The 19,655-nt window shown below is 44.0% G+C and overlaps 1 protein-coding gene and 1 long non-coding RNA gene across 2 annotated transcripts in view; one reads left to right on the top strand and one right to left on the bottom strand.

The window, feature by feature from the left end:
- Positions 1-5,742, top strand: part of Gucy2c (guanylate cyclase 2C) — a 79,056-nt gene extending 73,314 nt beyond the window's left edge. Inside the window, exons 26-27 of the mRNA XM_059258717.1 lie at positions 2,653-2,729; positions 5,228-5,742. Coding sequence (XP_059114700.1) covers positions 2,653-2,729; positions 5,228-5,402 — 252 coding nt within the window. The 3' untranslated portion in view covers positions 5,403-5,742. The remainder of the gene's footprint in view (positions 1-2,652; positions 2,730-5,227) is intronic.
- The window catches only part of LOC131907474 (uncharacterized), a 28,886-nt gene continuing 14,731 nt past the window's right edge, over positions 5,501-19,655 (bottom strand). The window contains exons 2-3 of the long non-coding RNA XR_009378410.1: positions 7,679-7,890; positions 5,501-5,754 (exon numbers count right to left, since the gene is read on the bottom strand). This is a non-coding gene — a long non-coding RNA (uncharacterized LOC131907474). The remainder of the gene's footprint in view (positions 5,755-7,678; positions 7,891-19,655) is intronic.

The following is a 19,655-nucleotide window of genomic DNA, read 5'->3' as shown; positions in this document are numbered from 1 at the left end:
CGTCATGAACCAAACAAATGTTACTTCCAGGTGCTTATTATGATACATTTGTAATTACACACTAAGATAATGAAGCTGTGGCAACAATTTTGTCTCAAAACTTTGCTGTAAAGGGTCAGAAGAAAACACAGAGCTGGAGAGAGATGGTTCTTAACTGTCAAGTCTGGCCACCTGAGAGTGGTCCACATGATAGAAGAAGAAGACAACCAACTCCTAAGAACTGTCTTAAGTGCACGCAAGCACACACACACATTCATACACACACACACACACACACACACACACACACACACACACGTACACACACATAATAACCAAAACAAAGAAAACATACACAATGGAAACTGGTTATGTTTGTTGGCATGGTAGAACTGTGGGTAGATTTCTTCCTTTCTTTAAAATTTACTTCTTTGTGTGTGTGTGTGTGTGTGTGTGTGTGTGTGTGTGTGTGTGCTTTGAATATGCTCTTGTGTGTGGATGTACAGATACCAGATGTCAACACTGGGTGTCTTCTTCAGTTGTTCTAAACCTTATTTACTTTATTTATTAGTGGTGTGTGTGGGTGTGTGCATGTGTGTATGTGTGTGTCTGTGTGGGTGGTATACACTAGAGAACACCTCTATGGAGTCTGTTGTCTCTCTCCCACCTCCGTGTGTGTCCAGGGACCAAACTCAGGTTGTCAGGCTTTCATGGCAGGTGACACATGAGCCATCTGTCCTGCTGTCCTCACCTTCATCTCCCTCTAAACCTGGAGCTCACCAGTTTGACTAGACTGGTGCTCAGTGAGCTCCAGGAACCACCTGTCCCTGCTCCCGAGCATAGGGGTTACAGACATATGCCGTACCCCGCTTTGTTCTGGGGTGCTGGTGATCTGAACTCCAGTCCCCACGCTCTCACAGCAAGCTCTCTCCAAGTGAACCATCTCCTCGGGCCTGAATTTCTTCCTCTTTAAGGTAGGGTTCTTCAAATGTTGCTATATTGTAATCTGAAATATTTTCTGGGGAAAAAGGAAACTCTATTTTGAAAACAGCCAATCTGGCTGGGCATGGTAGCTCTTGCCTGAAATCCTGGTACTTAGATGTAGCTAAATCCTGGTACTTAGATGTAGATAAAGCTTAATGGCTTTACCATAGTCCTTGTGGAATGATCAATCATTGTTGGGTCCCATCATCCTTTTGTAGATTTCAAAGTTGCTGTTAGGCATGATCAGGGTTCCCTGCAGAATTTTTTTTATTTTATCTATTTATTTATTTATTTGTTTGTTTGTTTGTTTATTTATTTGTTTATTTATTTATTTATTTATTTATTTATTTATTTTTGTGCCTCCTCTGTGGTTTGGAGCAATCACAGTCTGATAAATGTCTGTCTCTTGGAACCATGAGTGTTCTTCCCTAGAAGAGAATATTTTCACAGCAATTTCTCCCCACCATTTGTCATGCCAAACTTTTCCAAACTGATCTTTGCCAATGCTTTCTTGTAACACGATGGTCCTGGAAATTCTTCTCTAAACCAGCAGCAGTAAACCCTTCGTCCCAGGTAGCAGCATCACCGCAGTCACCAACACAATGAGAAGCAGCCAGCAACTCAGAGCAGCAGCTGCTGCCTCCATGGTCCCACCGCCACTGTGGCCAGGTCCAGCCCTGGCTGCAGCTTCTCCTTAGCAAGGCTCCTAGGCTGGCCTTAAACTCGGGATCCTCCTGCCTCTGCCTCCTTCAGTAAATCCTATGGGCATGCGCCACCACAACCAGCAACGTATAGCTCAGGTCTGAGCTGGGGCTCGCAAGGCTGCAGGTAAGTAGCTTTTTCAAGAATTCATGCCACGAAGGTTGGGCGCCAGATGTAGCACAAATTGTTAGAAGTTATTAGGGTGAATGCTGGAAGATCAGAGAAGCAGAACAAGCCACAGCTACCTCACCTCACCAGTTCCTCAGCTGATCCTGTTTCCTCAGACTGGAAGCTTCTGTGTCCTCATCCAAATAGATCTCAGCTGAACTGCTGCTCTAAAGCCTAAAAGCTTAACCAGGCAAAAGCTTCTAGTTTCTGGTCCTCATGCCTCAAATACCTTTCTGCTTCCTGCCATCACTTCCTGGGATTAAAGGCTCTTGTTACCATGCCTGACTGTTTCCAATGTGGCCTTGAACTCACAGAGATCCAGGTGGATCTCTGCCTCTGGAATGCTAGGATTAAAGGCGTGTGCTACCACTGCCTATCCTCTATGTTTAATATTGTGACTGTTCTGTTCTCTGACCCCAGATAAGTTTATTAGAGTGCACAATATTTTGGGGAACACAATACCACCACACTTAGATATCTGAAACAGGAGAGCTGCTATGAGTTTGAGGCAACCTGGGTTACATGGTGAGCTCCAGACCTGGCCTGAACCATAGTGTGAATTCCTGTCTCCAGATAAATAAATAAGTTAACTAATTAATAATAAATTTTAAAAAAACAAGAAAGGGAGGGAAAAGAAAAAGTAAAAAGGCCAGCCTGGTGGGAGACTTCTTAAATGTTTTCTCAATTTTAGGCGTGTATAGTGTGCTTAAATACAGGCACTGATGAGCAACGTGGGGTTGGTGTGCCTCCTGGAGCAGATCATCCTTGGGGCAGTGGGTGAGAACAGCACCTTCATGGGACATGCTTCTGTCTCCACAGGGCAGAGGGACAGAGACCACATACTGGCTGACTGGGATGAAGGACCAAGAGTACAACTTGCCAACCCCACCAACTGCGTAAGCTTCAGGGGTGGCGGGGAGGGAGAGGAGCCAGAAGTCCTGGGTGGGTTAGCACACTATGCTACTTAGAGGTATTTAACCTGACAAGTGCCTGGGGACATGAGGAAGTCTAGAATGTTCCTGTCTCCAGCTGCTGAACTGGAGTGTCCAGAATGCCTGTATCTTTGAGACTCAGTGACACAGAAAACACACAACCTCTGCTACTCCAGAGTACTAGATTTCTCTCATAAGTCAGATGTGTGTATTCAGTGAAGTTACAGGGGGCTACCATTGTCCTGTTTTCCCAGGGAGGATCCACCTGGGAAAGGGGGAAGGGATACTCCAGAACTGGAAGAGATTCTGTTCTTATTTCACCGATTTTGGTTTCATTTTGTCTCACTGGCTCCGTTTTCTTCTGTCCTCCTAAGGGTTAATTTCTAGGTGTGCCAATGATGTAGTTGCAAGATGATAAATTGACAGATGAAATAGAGTACATACTACATGAATACACACACACACACAGAGAGAGAGAGAGAGAGAGAGAGAGAGAGAGAGAGAGAGAGAGAGAGAGAGAACATCATTATGCAGCCCAGACTGGCCTCTCAATCTTCCTGTCTTGGTCTCTCAAATGCTGGCTTTCTAGGCATATACCACCATGCCTTGCCCAGTTACATTTTAAACAGCTTATCTCCACTAAAATCTACCTGATTTGCCAGATGTGATGGCACATACTTTTAATCCCAGCACTCAGGAGGCAGTGGCCAGCAGATCTGTGTGAGTCTGAGGCCAGTCTAATTTGCATAGACACAGTCTCAAAAACAAAGGTGGGCAAGACACTGGAAAGGTGGCTCAGTGATCGGGGACCTGAGCTCTGTTCCCATGTCTACATTGGTTCTGTAACTCTAGTCCCAGGGGATATGATGCCCTCCTCTGGACTCTGTGGGTACTGCAATACATGCTACTCCACCCCCATCCACACATAATTAAAGATAAAGTAAGTCGCCCGGCGGTGGTGGCGCACGCCTTTAATCCCAGCACTCGGGAGGCAGAGCCAGGCGGATCTCTGTGAGTTCGAGGCCAACCTGGGCTACCAAGTGAGTTCCAGGAAAGGCGCAAAGCTACACAGAGAAACCCTGTCTCGAAAAACCAAAAAAAAAAAAAAAGATAAAGTAAGTCTTGGGGCTGGAGTGATGACTCAGCAGTTAAGAACACTTGCTGCTCTTCCAGGGGACCTGAGTTTGTTTCCCAATACCACATCAGGTTCTGGATTACCTGCAACTCCACCTCCAAGGGATCTGATACTTTCTTTCTGGTTTCCACAGGCACCCACACACATGTAGCATACATTCACACAGACACAAAAATACACAGAAGTAAAAATAATGAAAACACAATCCTCTTTCGCTGGCTGCAAAGCTGGTTGAACTCTGCTTGTGAAGCATCAGAAAGCTAGGGTAGTGTTCCTGGCTTGCTCAGGAGAACAGAAGGCAGCTTGGAGCCCACTTCATGCCTCTTTGCTTCTTACATGGGACCTAGAGGTGGCTCAGAGGTTAAGAGCTCCAGCTGCTCTTTCAGAGGACTTGAGTCAAGAGGACCCAGGTTTGATTCCCAGCACCCACATGACAGCTCACAACCATCAGTATCTCCAGGTCCAGAGAGCCTCTTCTGGCCACCTGGGCACCAGGCACACATGGTGCAAGAGAGACAAGCAGACAAAGCACCAATATACAATAAACAACAACAATGACAAGGATGGAAGATGCCGGAAGCTGAGAGGCTCTCTGCATTTCCACCCCTGCCTCCTGTCTGCGCTGTCCCCAAAGAGGAAGACACCAGCCTTGCCTAAAGCCCCGGTTCTGGGTCTTAGCATGGAGCCTGCATTCTCCTATGATAGGAGGAAGATTTCCTATCTACCTAGCAGGTTTCCATTCTGAAGGTGACTCAAGTTGTCCTGTTCCATTGGCAAGCTTCCAGCCCTCAGCCCTTGGCTGTGGTGATGGCTTTGGCTGGAGAAGAGACCCGATCATTCAGAGGCCTAGAGGCCAGACAGACAGAAGGCAAGCTACTAGAGATGCCGCGTCAACCTGGGAAGCCTGGCTTCAAGCTAGGATTGCCTAGATCTGTTCTAAACTTTGGAGACCTCCTGCCGTCCTGAGCCCTCTCCAAACAGTCCCGGCATTCACAGCTATGTGGGCACCAGAGTGTTTCCAGGGCTGTGTGGTGAAGTCCTGACCTCCTCTCCTTTCTCTTCCCGGGTCTCAGTGAATCCTCTACCACGTTCCCCAATTCTAGCAACATGTTCCACTTTGAAAAGGAAAGATCCGTTTCCTGTCTGCGATATATTACACTAACACATGGCGGGGAAGACAGTTCTTTGGAGTCATCGAAGGCAATGGCGATATACTCCCTGCATTTCCTGTGTGTAGCACAGACTAGGCACCCACTGGGTAAGGTCTGAAGCTAAGGAACATTCTGTGTGGATGGCTGACAACTTTCTCTCCCCACCTTCTTTCCAGGGAGAACCAACAGCGTCTGCAGGCAGAGTTTTCGGACATGATTGTCACCTCCTTACAGAAAAGAGAAGCTTCGGGCATAAAGAGCCGGAGGCTCACACGGGTGGCCAGCTACAAAAAAGGCACCTTGGAATACCTGCAGCTGAACAACTCAGACCACGAGAACACCTATTTTTAGACCGAGGTGAGGTCTGAGAACTGACAGTAGCAACCTCCAATGTCTTGAATCTGCGTTTTCCAGAGACCTCAACAACACAGACAAGTTCCTAGGCTCGCTGCCCTGCCTACACATAGAATTCCTCTGCAAGTCGCGTGGGTGTTCTGGTTTTGCTTTTTGGTTTGTTTGTTTTATCGAGACAGAGTCTCTTGGATCCCAGAATGTCCTCAATCTCACTGTGTGTGTAGCAGTTGGTGGCCTTGAACTTCTAAGATCCTCCTGCCTCTACCTCCTGAGTGGGATGTGTGTTCTTGTCAGAGTGATAGCCGTGTACTCCAGAGCTGTGTCCCATGGTTGTCTATGGAGCATCAACCTGGAAAAGAGGAGGGAGGAATATGCTACATAGAACTTGGGTTTTTTTTTTTTTTTCTTATTTCTTGTCTTGTTTACTGGCTCTTTCTTCTGCACACATGAGAGAATTTTTTTTTAAAAAAAATTGTCTCAATTGTATTTTAAATGGCCTATCTCCATGAAAGTGTGCTTAACTTGTAATTTTTGCAGAAATCATGCAGGATATTAAGAAAAATAAAGGTTTTTAGAGTCTTGTATATGTTTCTACTGTCTGTTCTTCTTCCTGGGGCTACCAGCCATCAACTCCTGCTTGCTGAAAGACAAGTGGCCCATGGAGAAATAAGGCAAGACTAACATCACTGCTCAGGGGCAAGAACCTTGAAGGCCACTAGCTCCCTCTGTGCATGGTGAGATTATTGTTTTTAAACAATGTTTTTGCCTTGGCCTGTCTACTTAGCATCATGTAGACGGACATTTCCTGTTCTGACCACCTGGTCGGGAATAATGAACTCAGAGGCTGAATATGAATTATAAATGCTCAGCCAATAGCTCAGGCTTCTTACTAGCTAACTCTTACATTTAAATTACCTCATATTTCTATTTGCTTTGCCACATGGCTCATGGCTTGTTACCTCATTTTCTACATGTCCTGCTTGCTCGGCAGCAGGCTGGCCAGCATATCTCCTGACTCTGCCCTTCTCTTTCCCATCATCCTTAGTTTGATCACCCTGCCTATCCTACCTGCCCAGCTACTGGCCAATCAGCATTTTATTAAACCAATTCAAGTGACAATATTTTTTTAAGATTTATTCATTCATTATGTACACAATGTTCTGCCTGCATGCCAGAAGAGAGCATCAGATCCCATTATAGTTATAAGCCACCATGTGGATGCTGGGAATCGAACTTAGGACCTTTGGAAAAGCAGTCAGTGTTCTTAACCTCTGAGCCATCTCTCCAGCCCCTCAAGTGACAAATCTTTACAATGTGCAAGAGGATTATTCCACAGCAGCAACATGAATGTGCAACACATGTCATGATGGAGACCTAAGAGGTTTGATTCCTATGCTGCTCTGTTCTGTCTAGGAAGTCACCAGTATCCCTAAGTGTCTGCTTTCTCTGACCATGTAGCTCCTTCATAAGTGACACATGGCTTTCCCTGAGTATATGACAGTTTATACATATCACATGTGATATATATATAATATATATACCCTATAATTTTAATATGTGTATACATACTCTGTATTAGCTAGTTTTTGTTGCTGTGATAAAATACCCTAACAAAGGCAAATTACTGTTAGAGTTTATTTTAGCTTGTGGTTCCAGAGGCAAAGAGTCCACAATGGCAGGGAGTCATGGCAGCAAGAGCCGGAAGCTGACAGACCATATCTTTATCAGCATTCAGGAAACAGCAAGAGTGAACTGGAAGTGAGGGAGGCTATAGAAAGCCCATCCCCAGTGATGTCCAACCTCCAGCAAGGCTCCACCTCTTAAAGGTTCCACAACCTTCCCAAACAATGCCACCAACTCAGGACCAAGTGTTCAAATACATAGGCCTATTGGGCACATTTGTTCAAATCACCACACTCACTATATAAATTTTTAGATTCAGCTTGTATGAAATCAATATGGAACCATTAGCTAGACATTTTCATGGTAATTCTAAAAGTAGTGTATATTTTACAGCACATTAAAAGCCCTCAGTAGTCACACATCACTCATCACTATTAATTACTGCACAGCAGTGCTCAACTGCACAGGCATAATCAGCATGTGATAAAAATCAGGTGCATTGTAGGAAGGATCATATGCAGTAAGAAAAATCAATAATGTATGACCTAGCCTAGACCCAAACTTTGCCCTTTAATAACCAGCTCCTTCTCTTGTACCCCGTAAAAATGAGCCCCAAACAGTAATTGGGACTCTTGAGGACTATCGCTTACGTGGCCCACTGTCAATCTGGACAGTGTCTCCCTCTGTAATCTGCACTATCGCTTCGCTCCAAGTAGAGCTGCCTCCCATCTTGTGCAAATCTGTGTGACCCCTTTTGTTTTTTTCCAGCCGAGACCACCACCATTGACAACAAGGCAGTTTGAAATTACATTGCAGGTCTTTTTTCTGTTTTCTGGATCCCTCTTCCGGCCTCCTGGGGTACCTGCACACAGGTGAAACACACATAAAAATAAAAACACATTTTAGAAGAGGAAATCTGGGCTGGAGAGATGGCTCAGAGATTAAGAGCACCGGCTGCTCTTCCAGAGGTTCTGAGTTCAATTCCCAGCAACCACATGGTGGCTCACAACCATCCGTAATGAGATCTGGTGCCCTCTTCTGGCCTGCAGGGATACATGTAGGCAGAACACTGTGTACATAATAAATAAATAAATCTTTAGAAGAGGAAATCTAAGGTCAAATAATGGAAGACCTTGAATCCCAGATTCAAGGATTTGGTTTGTTCTTTGACAGGTCAGGAAATATCATAGAGAAGGAGCGTGACACATGGAAACCTGTGGTTTAGGAAAGGCAATATGACAGATGCACATGAGAACATATGTGATAGACAGAGAATAAAAGCCTCTCACATCTGTGCAGCTGGAAGTTTTCCTGTGTCCCACCTGGTCCCTCAGCCTCTTGGTCCCAAGTAAACACATAGAGGCTTATAATAATTATGAACTGTATGGCCTATGGCTCAGGCTTCTTGCTAGCTATCTCTTTTATCTTAAATTAACCCATTTCTATTAACCTATGTATTGCCACATGGCCGTGGCAGTACCAGTCTGTTGGCATGTTGCTCCTTGGGCGGCGGACTGACATCTCTCCCATCCCACCTTTCTCTTTCCTGTATCTCTGCTTGGATTTCCTGCCTGCCTCTAAGCTGCCTTGCCATAGACCAAAGCAGCTTATTTATTAGCCAATGGGAGCAACACATATTCACAGCATCCAGAAAGACATCTCACAGCACATCTGCCTTCGATTGAGAACCTCCAGAAGTCTGGGCCTGAGAAGACATGTACTTGCTGTGGTAGCAGTAGTTCAACACTGGTTAGGAAACTGACAAGAATAGTAGCTTGTCTTCCGTCCAATACACTGTACTTGCTGGGAACAGACGCGACTGCTATTTGCACTATGTATGGCAATGGGAGCGAATAGTGACTTTCCTTACCAGAAAACAGTTCTTGCTCATAGGACTAGAAACTGTATGAGTATCTGAAAATTCAAATAGACAGAATTCAGTGACCAATTAGAACCAGAATGTAAGGAAATAGGAAAACAAACAAAACCAGCATTCACATTTATGTAAGAAGGGAAATGTAATATTCTTGGTGTGACAGAGAAGCCACGTAGCAAAACTGCCTCTAGGGAGAAGGTGTTGAACATGACTGTGGCCTTGCAAATCTTTTGCATGGTGGGTATCCTGTGGCATTTTGATCTCAGGGTAGGAAAGCAGTGATGAGTAGTTTGGGAATGATACATGAACAAATGGACTAGTGGTTAATGAACATACAGATAGGTGCGTTTGTCAGGTAGGAACTTAATGGCAAAGTTGAAGCCAAAACTCTTAACATAAATTTAGAAATGGTGCAACCACCTTTACGACACTGGGGCCAAATTCCTGGTAGGGTAACTGAAGGGAGAAGGATTTATTCTGGCTCATGTTCAAGGACTGTCATCCACTATGGTACCTGAAGGGAAGAGGCCTGACTAACACACACCATTCTTGATATTTTGTATGAGCTTGTGCACCTTTTCCTGTGCTCATGCATGTAGTTATTGTATCTGGATGAATAATGTGCGTAAATAATGAATTCGTGTTAATGAACCACCTAGCTCACAGAGGTTCAGAGCGACCCCATCTTGACATCTTCTGGACTAGCTCTTTGTCACCTCTACAGTCTCATGCTGTCTTCTTTCCCCAGAGGACTTCACGTGGCCTTAGCTGCTCCAGCATCTACTATTTATATCTATTCCGAAAGACATTCTAGTCCTCTGCCTCTCAGCATAAGGCCTGCTATTGATTTCAGATCTCATCGTTCAAAGACCCACAGCAATGAGAATTTTGAAACCTCTGAGATTGCACAGATCATTTCACAGAGTAAGAAGAGAAATATGGGTGTGTGCTGCTCAGCTTGTGAGGGCCAAAGTTAAACTTTAAGTTTTAATTACTAGGACTAAGAGATCCATGAAACAAAAATATCTCTGATCTGCAAGTTCCTTGCCCAAGGACAAACAGTTTCTGAAATGCTGGAGGCTATTATGGGAGGTAACAAGCCACGTGTTTTCACTCCCCTAAATAAGTTTGTTTGACCAAAGGCACTGGATGTGCTTGATCGTATGTGAGGTTCACAGGCAGGAAATACGTCAGGATGTATGCTTGCCCCTGATTGGATGTAGGCCAGAGGAACAAGATGTACACTTGCCCCTGATTGGACCTGATGGGAAATACTTAAGCCACTTCAAAACTTGATTCAGGGTCATTTTTCTGGGGAACCAGAAATGGTGGACCTGGCCAGAGCCCATCTACCTGGCCAGTATTTAATTAAAGCTTCCTTCAAATTTGGCCCTAAGTTGTGGTAGCGGTCTTATTCTCAGCAGGTGGGATTAACAAGTTCCCATCTGAAGCAGGCAGCTGCTTGCTCTTTTTCCTCTGAATCTAAAGGCACTATTGGACATGCCAGTCTGTAGCATGATATGTTTTCATCTACACAAACGTTATACTTACTGTGAGTGAACGCACTCATTTTTATGCAGTTCACTCCTGTTTCTGAGTGAAGCAGTCCCCAGGAGAATAGCACCTGCCAGCAACTTCCTGCATATGCAAAGTTGAATGAAAATCCCAGACTATGAGGTATCACCTAGGCAATCTTCTCACTGGCAGTGCCCATCTAGGCTTCCAGCCACTGGGTTCTGTAGAATGTATTGTGCCATTCTGCCTGCAGCAATTCCTGCTCTGCTCCACTCCTGGCAAGGAAAGCTGCGTCTCCTGGTTATACCATCTTCTAACACCTTGTTTCTTACACATCTTTCTCATGGGCCAGAAAGTGTCAAATGACTTTGTAGGGTCATAACTTTGATTTACTAAATAAAGCGTATGTGCCTTTCAATTGAACTGTGAGGACGGAGACACTTTAAGCCGGTTCCCAGCATGCTTCTGTCTATTGCTAACATCCAAGAATCATCTCAGTTGGCCTCACTCCGGGTGACTTGCATGCCCCTCCTTAGTCTAAGCTTCGCGCTTCCCTCTTTGAACTTCCAGAACAGCCTGTGCTTGTCAATTACTGAAATTACTAAACTGCATTTGAATGGCGTGCTCACACCCTGCCTGACCTAAGACTGTGAGATCACTGAGAGGTCAACTTCTAGTCCCTTCTTCTCTGTGTCCCCAATGCCGAATGAATGACAGGTCTAAAGTACTCGCCCAACTTGTAGGCCAAGAACGGTTGAATTACTGCATGTTTATCTGCATTTTAGCCATTTAGTATATTTTCATATTTAGTTGAGCAAGCCTGCCCATCTAATCATGTAATTATATTACAAAAACAACGATGAGAAACTTTAAACATATGCTGGGATGTGGGGCCTTTGTATCCATTAGAAAATCTGGATGGAGGCATATTCTCAATTGAGGATCCCCTCTCCAAGATAACTCTAGTGCATGTCAAGTGAAAAATACCAACATGGACACCTGGGTTAACAACTGTGAGGCCTCCATTTGGTTGGTTGGTTTGAGACTAGGTCTCACTATGTAGTCCTCGAATCACCATGCCCACGCCTGTATCCTTTATCCTTTGAATCTTCAAAACAATGCCACAGCAGTAAGAAGCAGCTGTTATTCTCTTAGATTTTCAGACGAAGGGATGAAAGCCAGACCCATATGAAAGTCCTGGTCTTTGAAATATACCAGTTTACCAAGCAACAGTTAAAGGCCTCTCATCAGCTGTGACACCCAGGCCCTCTGGAGTCTGTTACAGCCTCACATTCCTCTTTAGCTTCCCCCTCTTCTCAGTGTCCAGGAATTTGTGTATGAGTTGTCTCTATTATGTATCATAAACCCCAAGATCTGTGACTTGAGAAATTAGACTATGAAGAAAAGAAAAGAAATATGGCCATTGCTAGGAGGAAGGAGGTGTATGGTTTTGTTAGTGTTGAGGTTTTGGTTGGCTTTTCTGGTGGTAAGAATTGAACCTAAGGCCTTGAACATGCTAAGCAAGGACTCTACCCCTGAGCTGCATCCTCAGCTCTGCCCTGCCCTGCCTTTAGAGTTATGTTTGAACAGGCTGACATGCTTTGCAAATGGAAAGTGTAAAGAGGGAGGCCAAAAATAGATCAGAGAGACTAGACCCTTGGACCCTAAGGCTCAGTCGTGAGTGGAAAGGGGAAAGCAGCTGGAAGGACCAGAAACCAAGTAAGGGGGCGGGACTTCAAAAGTGGGGGGAGAAAGCATCACTGGAACAGCAAGACACTAAGTGGAAATCTAGGTAGTTGTCTATAGTTCTTAAGGGGAAGTTGTGGGGGTTCCCACACTACAATTTCTGCTTTCTCTTTGTAGTAGGAAGTGGGCTGCCTACTCAGAACAAAATCAGTGCTAAGGGAAGTTTGAAAACTGAAAACAGCTTGAAGTACCTTGAGGAAGTGAGGAAGGTGGGCTGAGCAAGGAAACCTAATAGGATGGCTAAGTAGATTTTTCTTCATCCGTTTTCTGCTACTGGCAGCAGACAGAGCAGCTGGGTTCATGTGGGTATTTGGGGGCTGATGTCTTACTGTCTTTTGTTCCTATGATAAAACGCCATGACCACCAGCAACTTAGAGACAAAAGGACTTATTTTATTTTATGCTTCCAAGTATCAGTCCTTCAGGGAGGGAAGTCAGCAGGAACTTGAGGCAGGAACCTGGAGGCAGGAACCAAAGCAGAGGCCATGGAGGACTGCTGCTTACTAGTTTGCTTCTCATGATTTGCTCAACGCACTTGCTTATATAGCTCAGAACCACCTACCCAGGTGGCAACCTCCAACCAGCATGGGCTGGGCCCACCCACATCAGTGATTAATTAAAAAAAAAACCAAAACTGCACTACAGACTTGCCAACAGAAAATCTGGATGGAGGCATATTCTCAGTTGAGGATCTCCTCTCCAAGATAACTCTAGTGCATGTCAAGTGAAAAACACCAACATGGACCGCTGGGTTAACAACTGTGAGGCCTCCATAGGTCTGTTGTGATGCACAGAGGTCTTAACCAAGCCCTAGGAACTTGATAATGTCAGTTCTGTCTTTTTCAAAGCAAGTTATTTGGTGCAAAGAAGTCAGTTTACAAAACAAACAAGAAGTCTGAATATAAGACAGAACCATAGCAAACCTTACCCAAATTCATGTCACAAATAAGTGGCCTGGTGACTTGATATTTATGTTTTTACTTTAATGGAAACACAGCAGTGGCACGTGTGTTTTACTTATTTACACATTACATAAAAATCTAGAATTGCTTTACTCTTTACCTTATCTCCAGTGGTCAGCATAACACCTGATACACATTCAACATTAAGTGTCTTATTGATGAACACAATGCCATGACTTGATTTTTTAACAGAAAACATGTTCTTAGGATTTGTGTTCTGAGGTAATGAGATTCATCAGCATAAAGATGTTAGGGTCTAGCCTGGGTGTGTTTATGGGTGCCTTGACTCCCAGCATTCAGGAGTGTCTACATCAGAAGTTCCAGGCCAGTCAACAATACAGCGAGATCTTGTTTAAAATAAATAAATAAATAATGTTAGACTTCTTAAACTAATTTATAAAATGAACATGATCTCAACAAATACCAACCAAACTCTTACAGAGGTAGACAAGGGTTTATTAAAGTATAAATATGCAAGAGCAGACAGGAAAACACTAAGACAAGAAAACCAAGGAGGACAAATAGGAACAAATAGTGTGAAACCTTTATGGTGAAAACAATATGGTAGATACAAACAGCTGGACAGAAGAGAAAAGAACCAGAGTCAGTTAAGCATAGAAATTAGTGCATTGTAAAGATGGTGTCCCAAGTCACCTGGGCAACCTTCTGCAATAAGTATGCTGAGACAACTGTGCAGCTGTTTGGAATAGATAAAATTGCATCCCTCATACATAAGAATAAACTTCAACAGGGCATGTTGCTGTACACTGCACACTTGTAAACCCCAGCACCTGGGAGACTGAGGCAGGAGGATCGTGAATTTGAGGCCAGCCTATATAGCAAGACTGCATCTCAGATGAATAAAATCTCCAAATGCATCAGGCATATAAAAGTAAAGAAAGAAACTATGTAAATATTGAGATAAAGCTTGGGTGCATGCCTGTTCAGCAGTCACACGGGGAGGAACTTTAAAATCACCAACATGCAGAGAAAATAAAATTAAAGGTTTATCAGTGTGACTATGCATGTGCGCACAATTCTTCCTGGCAAAGACGATTGTAAAAAGCAAAGCTAAAAGGCAACTGCAAGCTTTGTATATGTGTATGTGCATGTCTGTGTATGTATGTGTGTATATGCATGTGTGCATCTGTGCTTTCGTGTGTGTGTGTGTGTGTGTGTGTGTGTGTGTGTGTGTGTGTGTATGCTGGGAACTGAACCCAAAGCCTGGTTATGGCAGGGTCTTCTCCACTGAGCTACATCCACAGCCCAGTCACTGCAAACATGTAAAACATTTTTTTGTTTCATGTGTCACCCATGAGACCTAGCACCTCCACTCAGAAAGAGCTCTGCAGTTTCAGGAACTAAAGTCCAAGCAGCCAGCGGAAGAAAACCATGCCGAGAGCTGTGGACGGTTAAGAAGAACCATATAACGTGGCTCTCAGACGTATGGAGGAGCGTTCAAGTTCACTGCCAGGGAAACAAGCTACAGCGATCCTGAGATACCCGCCTTTGCTCGGGAGACTGGCGTACATTCTTTAGGCAAGGCCTGAGGAAGCAACACTAACGCACTAGGTGCTGGGCACAGGGTCCAGCACAGTCCTGTGGAATGGTGGGTGTCCAGAGGAGCTAGCATAACTAAACTACACAAGTATTTATCCCTTTTGAACGTGAAATATCACTTCTGGAGACTTGACTTGAAAGCACCCTTAGATGAAATTACCTAGCATTGAATAAAGAATAAAGCAGTTCAGAGGACACTTCTCTGGTCTGCAAGGCTTCTGTTAATAAGTCCACTTAAAACCCCAGGAAGCTCCTCCAGCTCTGGTTAGAAAAACCTGATTTTCCTCTGCTGTGTTAGGATTTCTGCCTTTGAAGTCCAGCAGCTTTATTATAATAGATTTTGGGGTGGATTTCCATGGGTCCGTCTTAACCAGTGTCCTCTGAACTGCTTGGATCTGGATGTCCAGTTCCTTCCCAGGATTAGGAAGTTTTTGCCTTTTATGTTTTTTATTACATTTTGTTGTCCTTTGGCTTCTTCTGAGAGTAGGTGATTTTTATTTCATGGAATATCTTAAGCTTTTCTCACTTTAAAAAATTCTTTTTAATTTTTGCTTCTCTAACAGCGTAATTTCAAATACTCTACTTATGTGTTTACCAATTCTTCCCTCTGCTTGCTCTAACCTGTTTTTGAAACTTCCTATTGAAATTTAACTTAGTATTTAATTTAGTTAGTATATTTTTTAACTTTAAGCTTTCTGCTTTATTCTTTATTCAGAGGACACTGGTTAAGACAGACCCAAGGAAATCCACACCAAAATCTATTATAATAAAGCTGCTAGACATCAAAGGCAGAAATCCTAACACAGCAGAGGAAAATCAGGAGCTTCCTGGGGCTTCAAATGGACTAAAGGAGAAACTTCCGGGGCTGGAGGCATGGCTCAGTGATTACAGCGATTTGAATGAGAAATGTCCCCGATAAGCTCATATACTTGAACAGGTAATCCACAGGCAGTGATGCTGTTTGGGGAGGTTGTGAGACCTCCAGGAAGTAGAGCCCTGATGGAGGAAATACATCACTCAGGATGGGCTTTGAGGGTTTATAGCCTCACTCAATGTCCCATCCATCACTCTACCCCCAGGCCCTTCTTCCTGTATGTCATATGAAATAAGATCATCCATCATTCTGATCCTGCTGCCATGTTCTTCCTGCCTGTTGTGACACCTTCTCCACCGTGGTGGACTCTGTCACTCTGGAGGGTTAGAGTCCATGATGGCAGAACCAAGGCAGTGGGTAGCAGGCAGCAGGCAATGGACAGCGGGGTAGTGGGCAGCGGGCAGTGGGCAGCGGGTATCAGACAATGGGCAGCAGACAACCAGCAGTGGGCAGCAGGCAGCAGGCATGGTGGCTTGTTGTAGAATACTATTTTAAGATATGTTGCATTGTTTACGTTGTGTAACATTTGTTTAATGATACAAAGCTGTGTTGCATTTTTTAATGTTGTATTTGTGTGTGAAGCTGTGTTACTGTGCCTGTCTAAAACACCCGATGGTCTAGTAAAGAGCTGAATGGCCAATAGTGAGGCAGGAGAAAGGATAGAGGGGGCTGGCAGGCAAAGAGAATAAATAGAAGGAAAAATTTGGGAGGAAAAGAAGAAGAGCAAGAGAGATCAAGGGGGGAGAAAAGGAGGCCGCCACACAGCCACACAGGCAGACACAGAATAAGAAGGAAAGAAAAGATATAAAGAAATAGAAAAAAGGTAGAAGGCCAAAAGCAAAAGGTAGACAGGATAATTTAGGTTAAGAATAGCTGACTAGAAATAAGCCAAGTTAAGGCCAGGCATTTATAAGAAAGAATAAGTCTCTGTGTGTAAATTATTTGGGAGCTGGGTGGTGGCCCCTGCCAAAAGCCACAAGAGTAAAGAGTAAAAACAACCAACTACAGTGGCCAAAACAGCAGCTGGAAGCTCACATCCAGAACCCCAAGTACAAAGCACAGAGAGTGCATTTGAAATGGCCTTGGTGTCTCTTTACAGCAACAGAAAAGTAGACAAGACAGAGTACAAGGCTAACCTGGTCTACAGAGAGTCCCAGGCCAGCCAGGGCTACATAGCAACACCCTGTCTCAAAACAAAACAAACAAACAAAAAAAGCGTGACAGCATAAACCATTAGGGTAATGCAAACTAAGTCAACAATGAGATGTAATTAAATAACTATTAGTAAGTGATGGCTAAAGTTTGACATAGATCATAACAAGTGTTGGCAAATACCTAAGGCAGTAGTAATATTCTTACCTGCTGGTGGAAGTGTAAATTGTGCAACCTCCTCATGGAATGAGTTGGAGAGTCTTTAAAGGTTTAACATATTCATCATATAACTCATCCACTTCACTCTAGGGCAGTTTCCTAACTAATAGTCAATGTCCATACAAAGGCTTAGACATACATGTTAGAGAACCCTTAATTATAACAGCCAAACACTGGAAACAATTCAGATGTTCGTAAATAGGGTAAATGGTTTGCCAGCTATGGTGGTACATGCCTGCAATCCCAGAGTTGGAGAGGAAGATGCAGGGGGATTGCTCCAAGTTTGAGACCACCACCAACAACAAATGTAAATGAGTAACGAGTTATGGCATCCGGACACGACGAGACATTGCTCAGCAATATGCAGAAACGACTCCTGTAGGTCTTACAGTGATTAGGCTCCACAAATGCAATCAAGTGAAACTAGAAAAGGAACATACAACACAAGACTCCACTTACGGAGAATTCTAGAAGCTGCCAAGGGTGCTCACCGACAGGAAGCAGATTCGTGGCAAGGGTGGAGAATGGGATGGAAGGATAACCAAGTAACTCAAAGCACAGGGCTAGCCAGTTGTGATGAGATGCAGCTGCAAACCCAGCACTTGAGAGGTTGAGGCAGGAGGATCACAAGTTGGAGACTTGCCTGAGCTAAATACTAAGAACTGCCCCACATCCCCATCAAAAAAAAAAAAAAAAAAAAAAACAACAAGATATCGAGAGTCTTTATCTTGTTATACTTTAAAGTGTATGGTTTCTTATAGCCCAATTACTATTCAACAATGCTGTGTAAAACAAAACAAATCCATTCTGTAAAACTCAGTATCAAACTTGTTGGACAGCATCCTGGTGTCTTCAACAAATCAACAGTACGACAAATTAAACTAGAAGAAATAAAAGGGATAGGCTGAAATGACTAAAGATGCGTGTTAATGAGCAGTCATGTGTACTCTGCTTGGATCCTAGTCCAAGGAAATGAAATTTTAAAAATCTACCTAATAAATGGAGAAATTTATAAATTGACTAAGTAGTCAATATTCACTGTTAACTTTTGCATGTAACAATGGCATTGCATATTTGTGTGTATACATATACATGTATAATAAATATATTATGTAGGAGGCCAGTTCCCACCTTTTCCAGGGTTCCTATGTGGAGGAGAGAGGGATAAGAAAATATTATTAGGTAGAAAGATAGCAAATAGGAAAAAGACAGAAACACAGGATAGCTTCAGGAGGGCCTGGGTCAATACCCCACAGCCCCTTCTGCCTCTTCAAAAGGCTTTTTATAACAATACCAAGAGGCAGGGCAGAAGACCTCCCCCTTGCTAGATCAAAGCACACCGCACAGCCAAGTGCAGACCTTTCCACACACCTGGTAACCAGCCAAGTGCAGACCCTTCCACACACCTGGTAACCACCCCAGGTCAAATCATCCCCTTATGCAGCTCTGCTGGGTAAAGCAAGCTCAAATTCTGGGACCCTGAGTAATTTGGGCCTCTACAATATTGTGTCCCAGTGCTTAGATCAAACCCAGGGCTTTGTACGTGGTAAACAAGTGCTCTGTTCTTGAGCTTATCCCTAGCCTTTTCCTACTATAATTTTAGAAAAACATCCCCACTGTAAAGGGAAGAGGATGTCAGGCATATTAATAGATGAATACTGACCAGATTATTGAACTGATGTGTACAGTGTGGCTTAAGATTCAAGATTTCCATGATAAAGCTGGATTTTCATAACCTGGGCAGGGTGGGGACACACCTGTCGTCCTGGCACAGGAAATGGAGGAGGATGAGGAGTCTGTCCAGTGGTTACTTTTCCCCTTGTAAAGGACAAATGACAACAGCCACCTAGGGAAGGAGGGGTTTGTTTGGGCTCACATTCCAGAGCTGGAAGTCTTTAGTGGAAGAAAGGATATTGGGAAAGAAACGGGATTGAACTCGGGCTCTCATGCGCAGCAAACACTGGTTGAGCCATCTCCCCAAAGGCACAGCATTTGTTTCTTAGGACCTCCAGAGAGAGTGCAAAGCCACAGGAGGGCTGCATTTGCAATTGCAGTTGGGCTCAGGTGAGCCTGAATGATAGGGAAGGGTGTGATTAGCAAGTAGGATTCTTTTAGCTCAGTTTGGGGCTTCCTGGGTGTTTGCAAGAGTTTTACAGGCTGGAGACCACTGACAGGATGACTTGGATATTGTGAGTCAAGGGTGATTGACAGTCCAGAACTGGACCCTGACAAGGGAAGCAGCTGGCATGGAGGAACTTAGCAAACTGCCCACAAAGAGGAACTGGGAGAGTTTAGCTGTGACTTCAAAGCTGAGTCAAGTAGCACTGAAACATCACCTAGGCATCCTTCAAACAGGAGAGGCTGAGGCAGGAGGATTGCCAAGAGTGTGGCTTCATAGTGAGTTCATAAATAACCTAGCCCGAGGCCCTGTCTCAGAAAACCAAAACAGCTAAGCTAAACAAAAGAGAAAAACCTACACACTGGAGATTGTCTTTATGATAGTTATACAGAGAGAAAACAACACTGTGGCACTGTAAGTTACTTAGCAGTTAGTGGCAAAATGAAATTTTGAAATGGTATGATTTTACCCCAAAGCCATGTACTTTTACCATGTTTCACTCAGCAGAATAAAAGGACGGAAGGAAGGAAATAAGAGGGGGTGCCCATGAGCTGGAGAGGTGGGTCAGTGGTTAATCTCATACTGATCTTGCAGGGAACCCCAGT

This window comes from Peromyscus eremicus, chromosome 3 (genome assembly GCF_949786415.1).
Source record: "Peromyscus eremicus chromosome 3, PerEre_H2_v1, whole genome shotgun sequence".
NCBI lineage: Eukaryota > Metazoa > Chordata > Mammalia > Rodentia > Cricetidae > Peromyscus > Peromyscus eremicus.
Note: the sequence above shows the minus strand (reverse complement) of the source record. Positions and strands in the feature narration are given on the sequence as shown.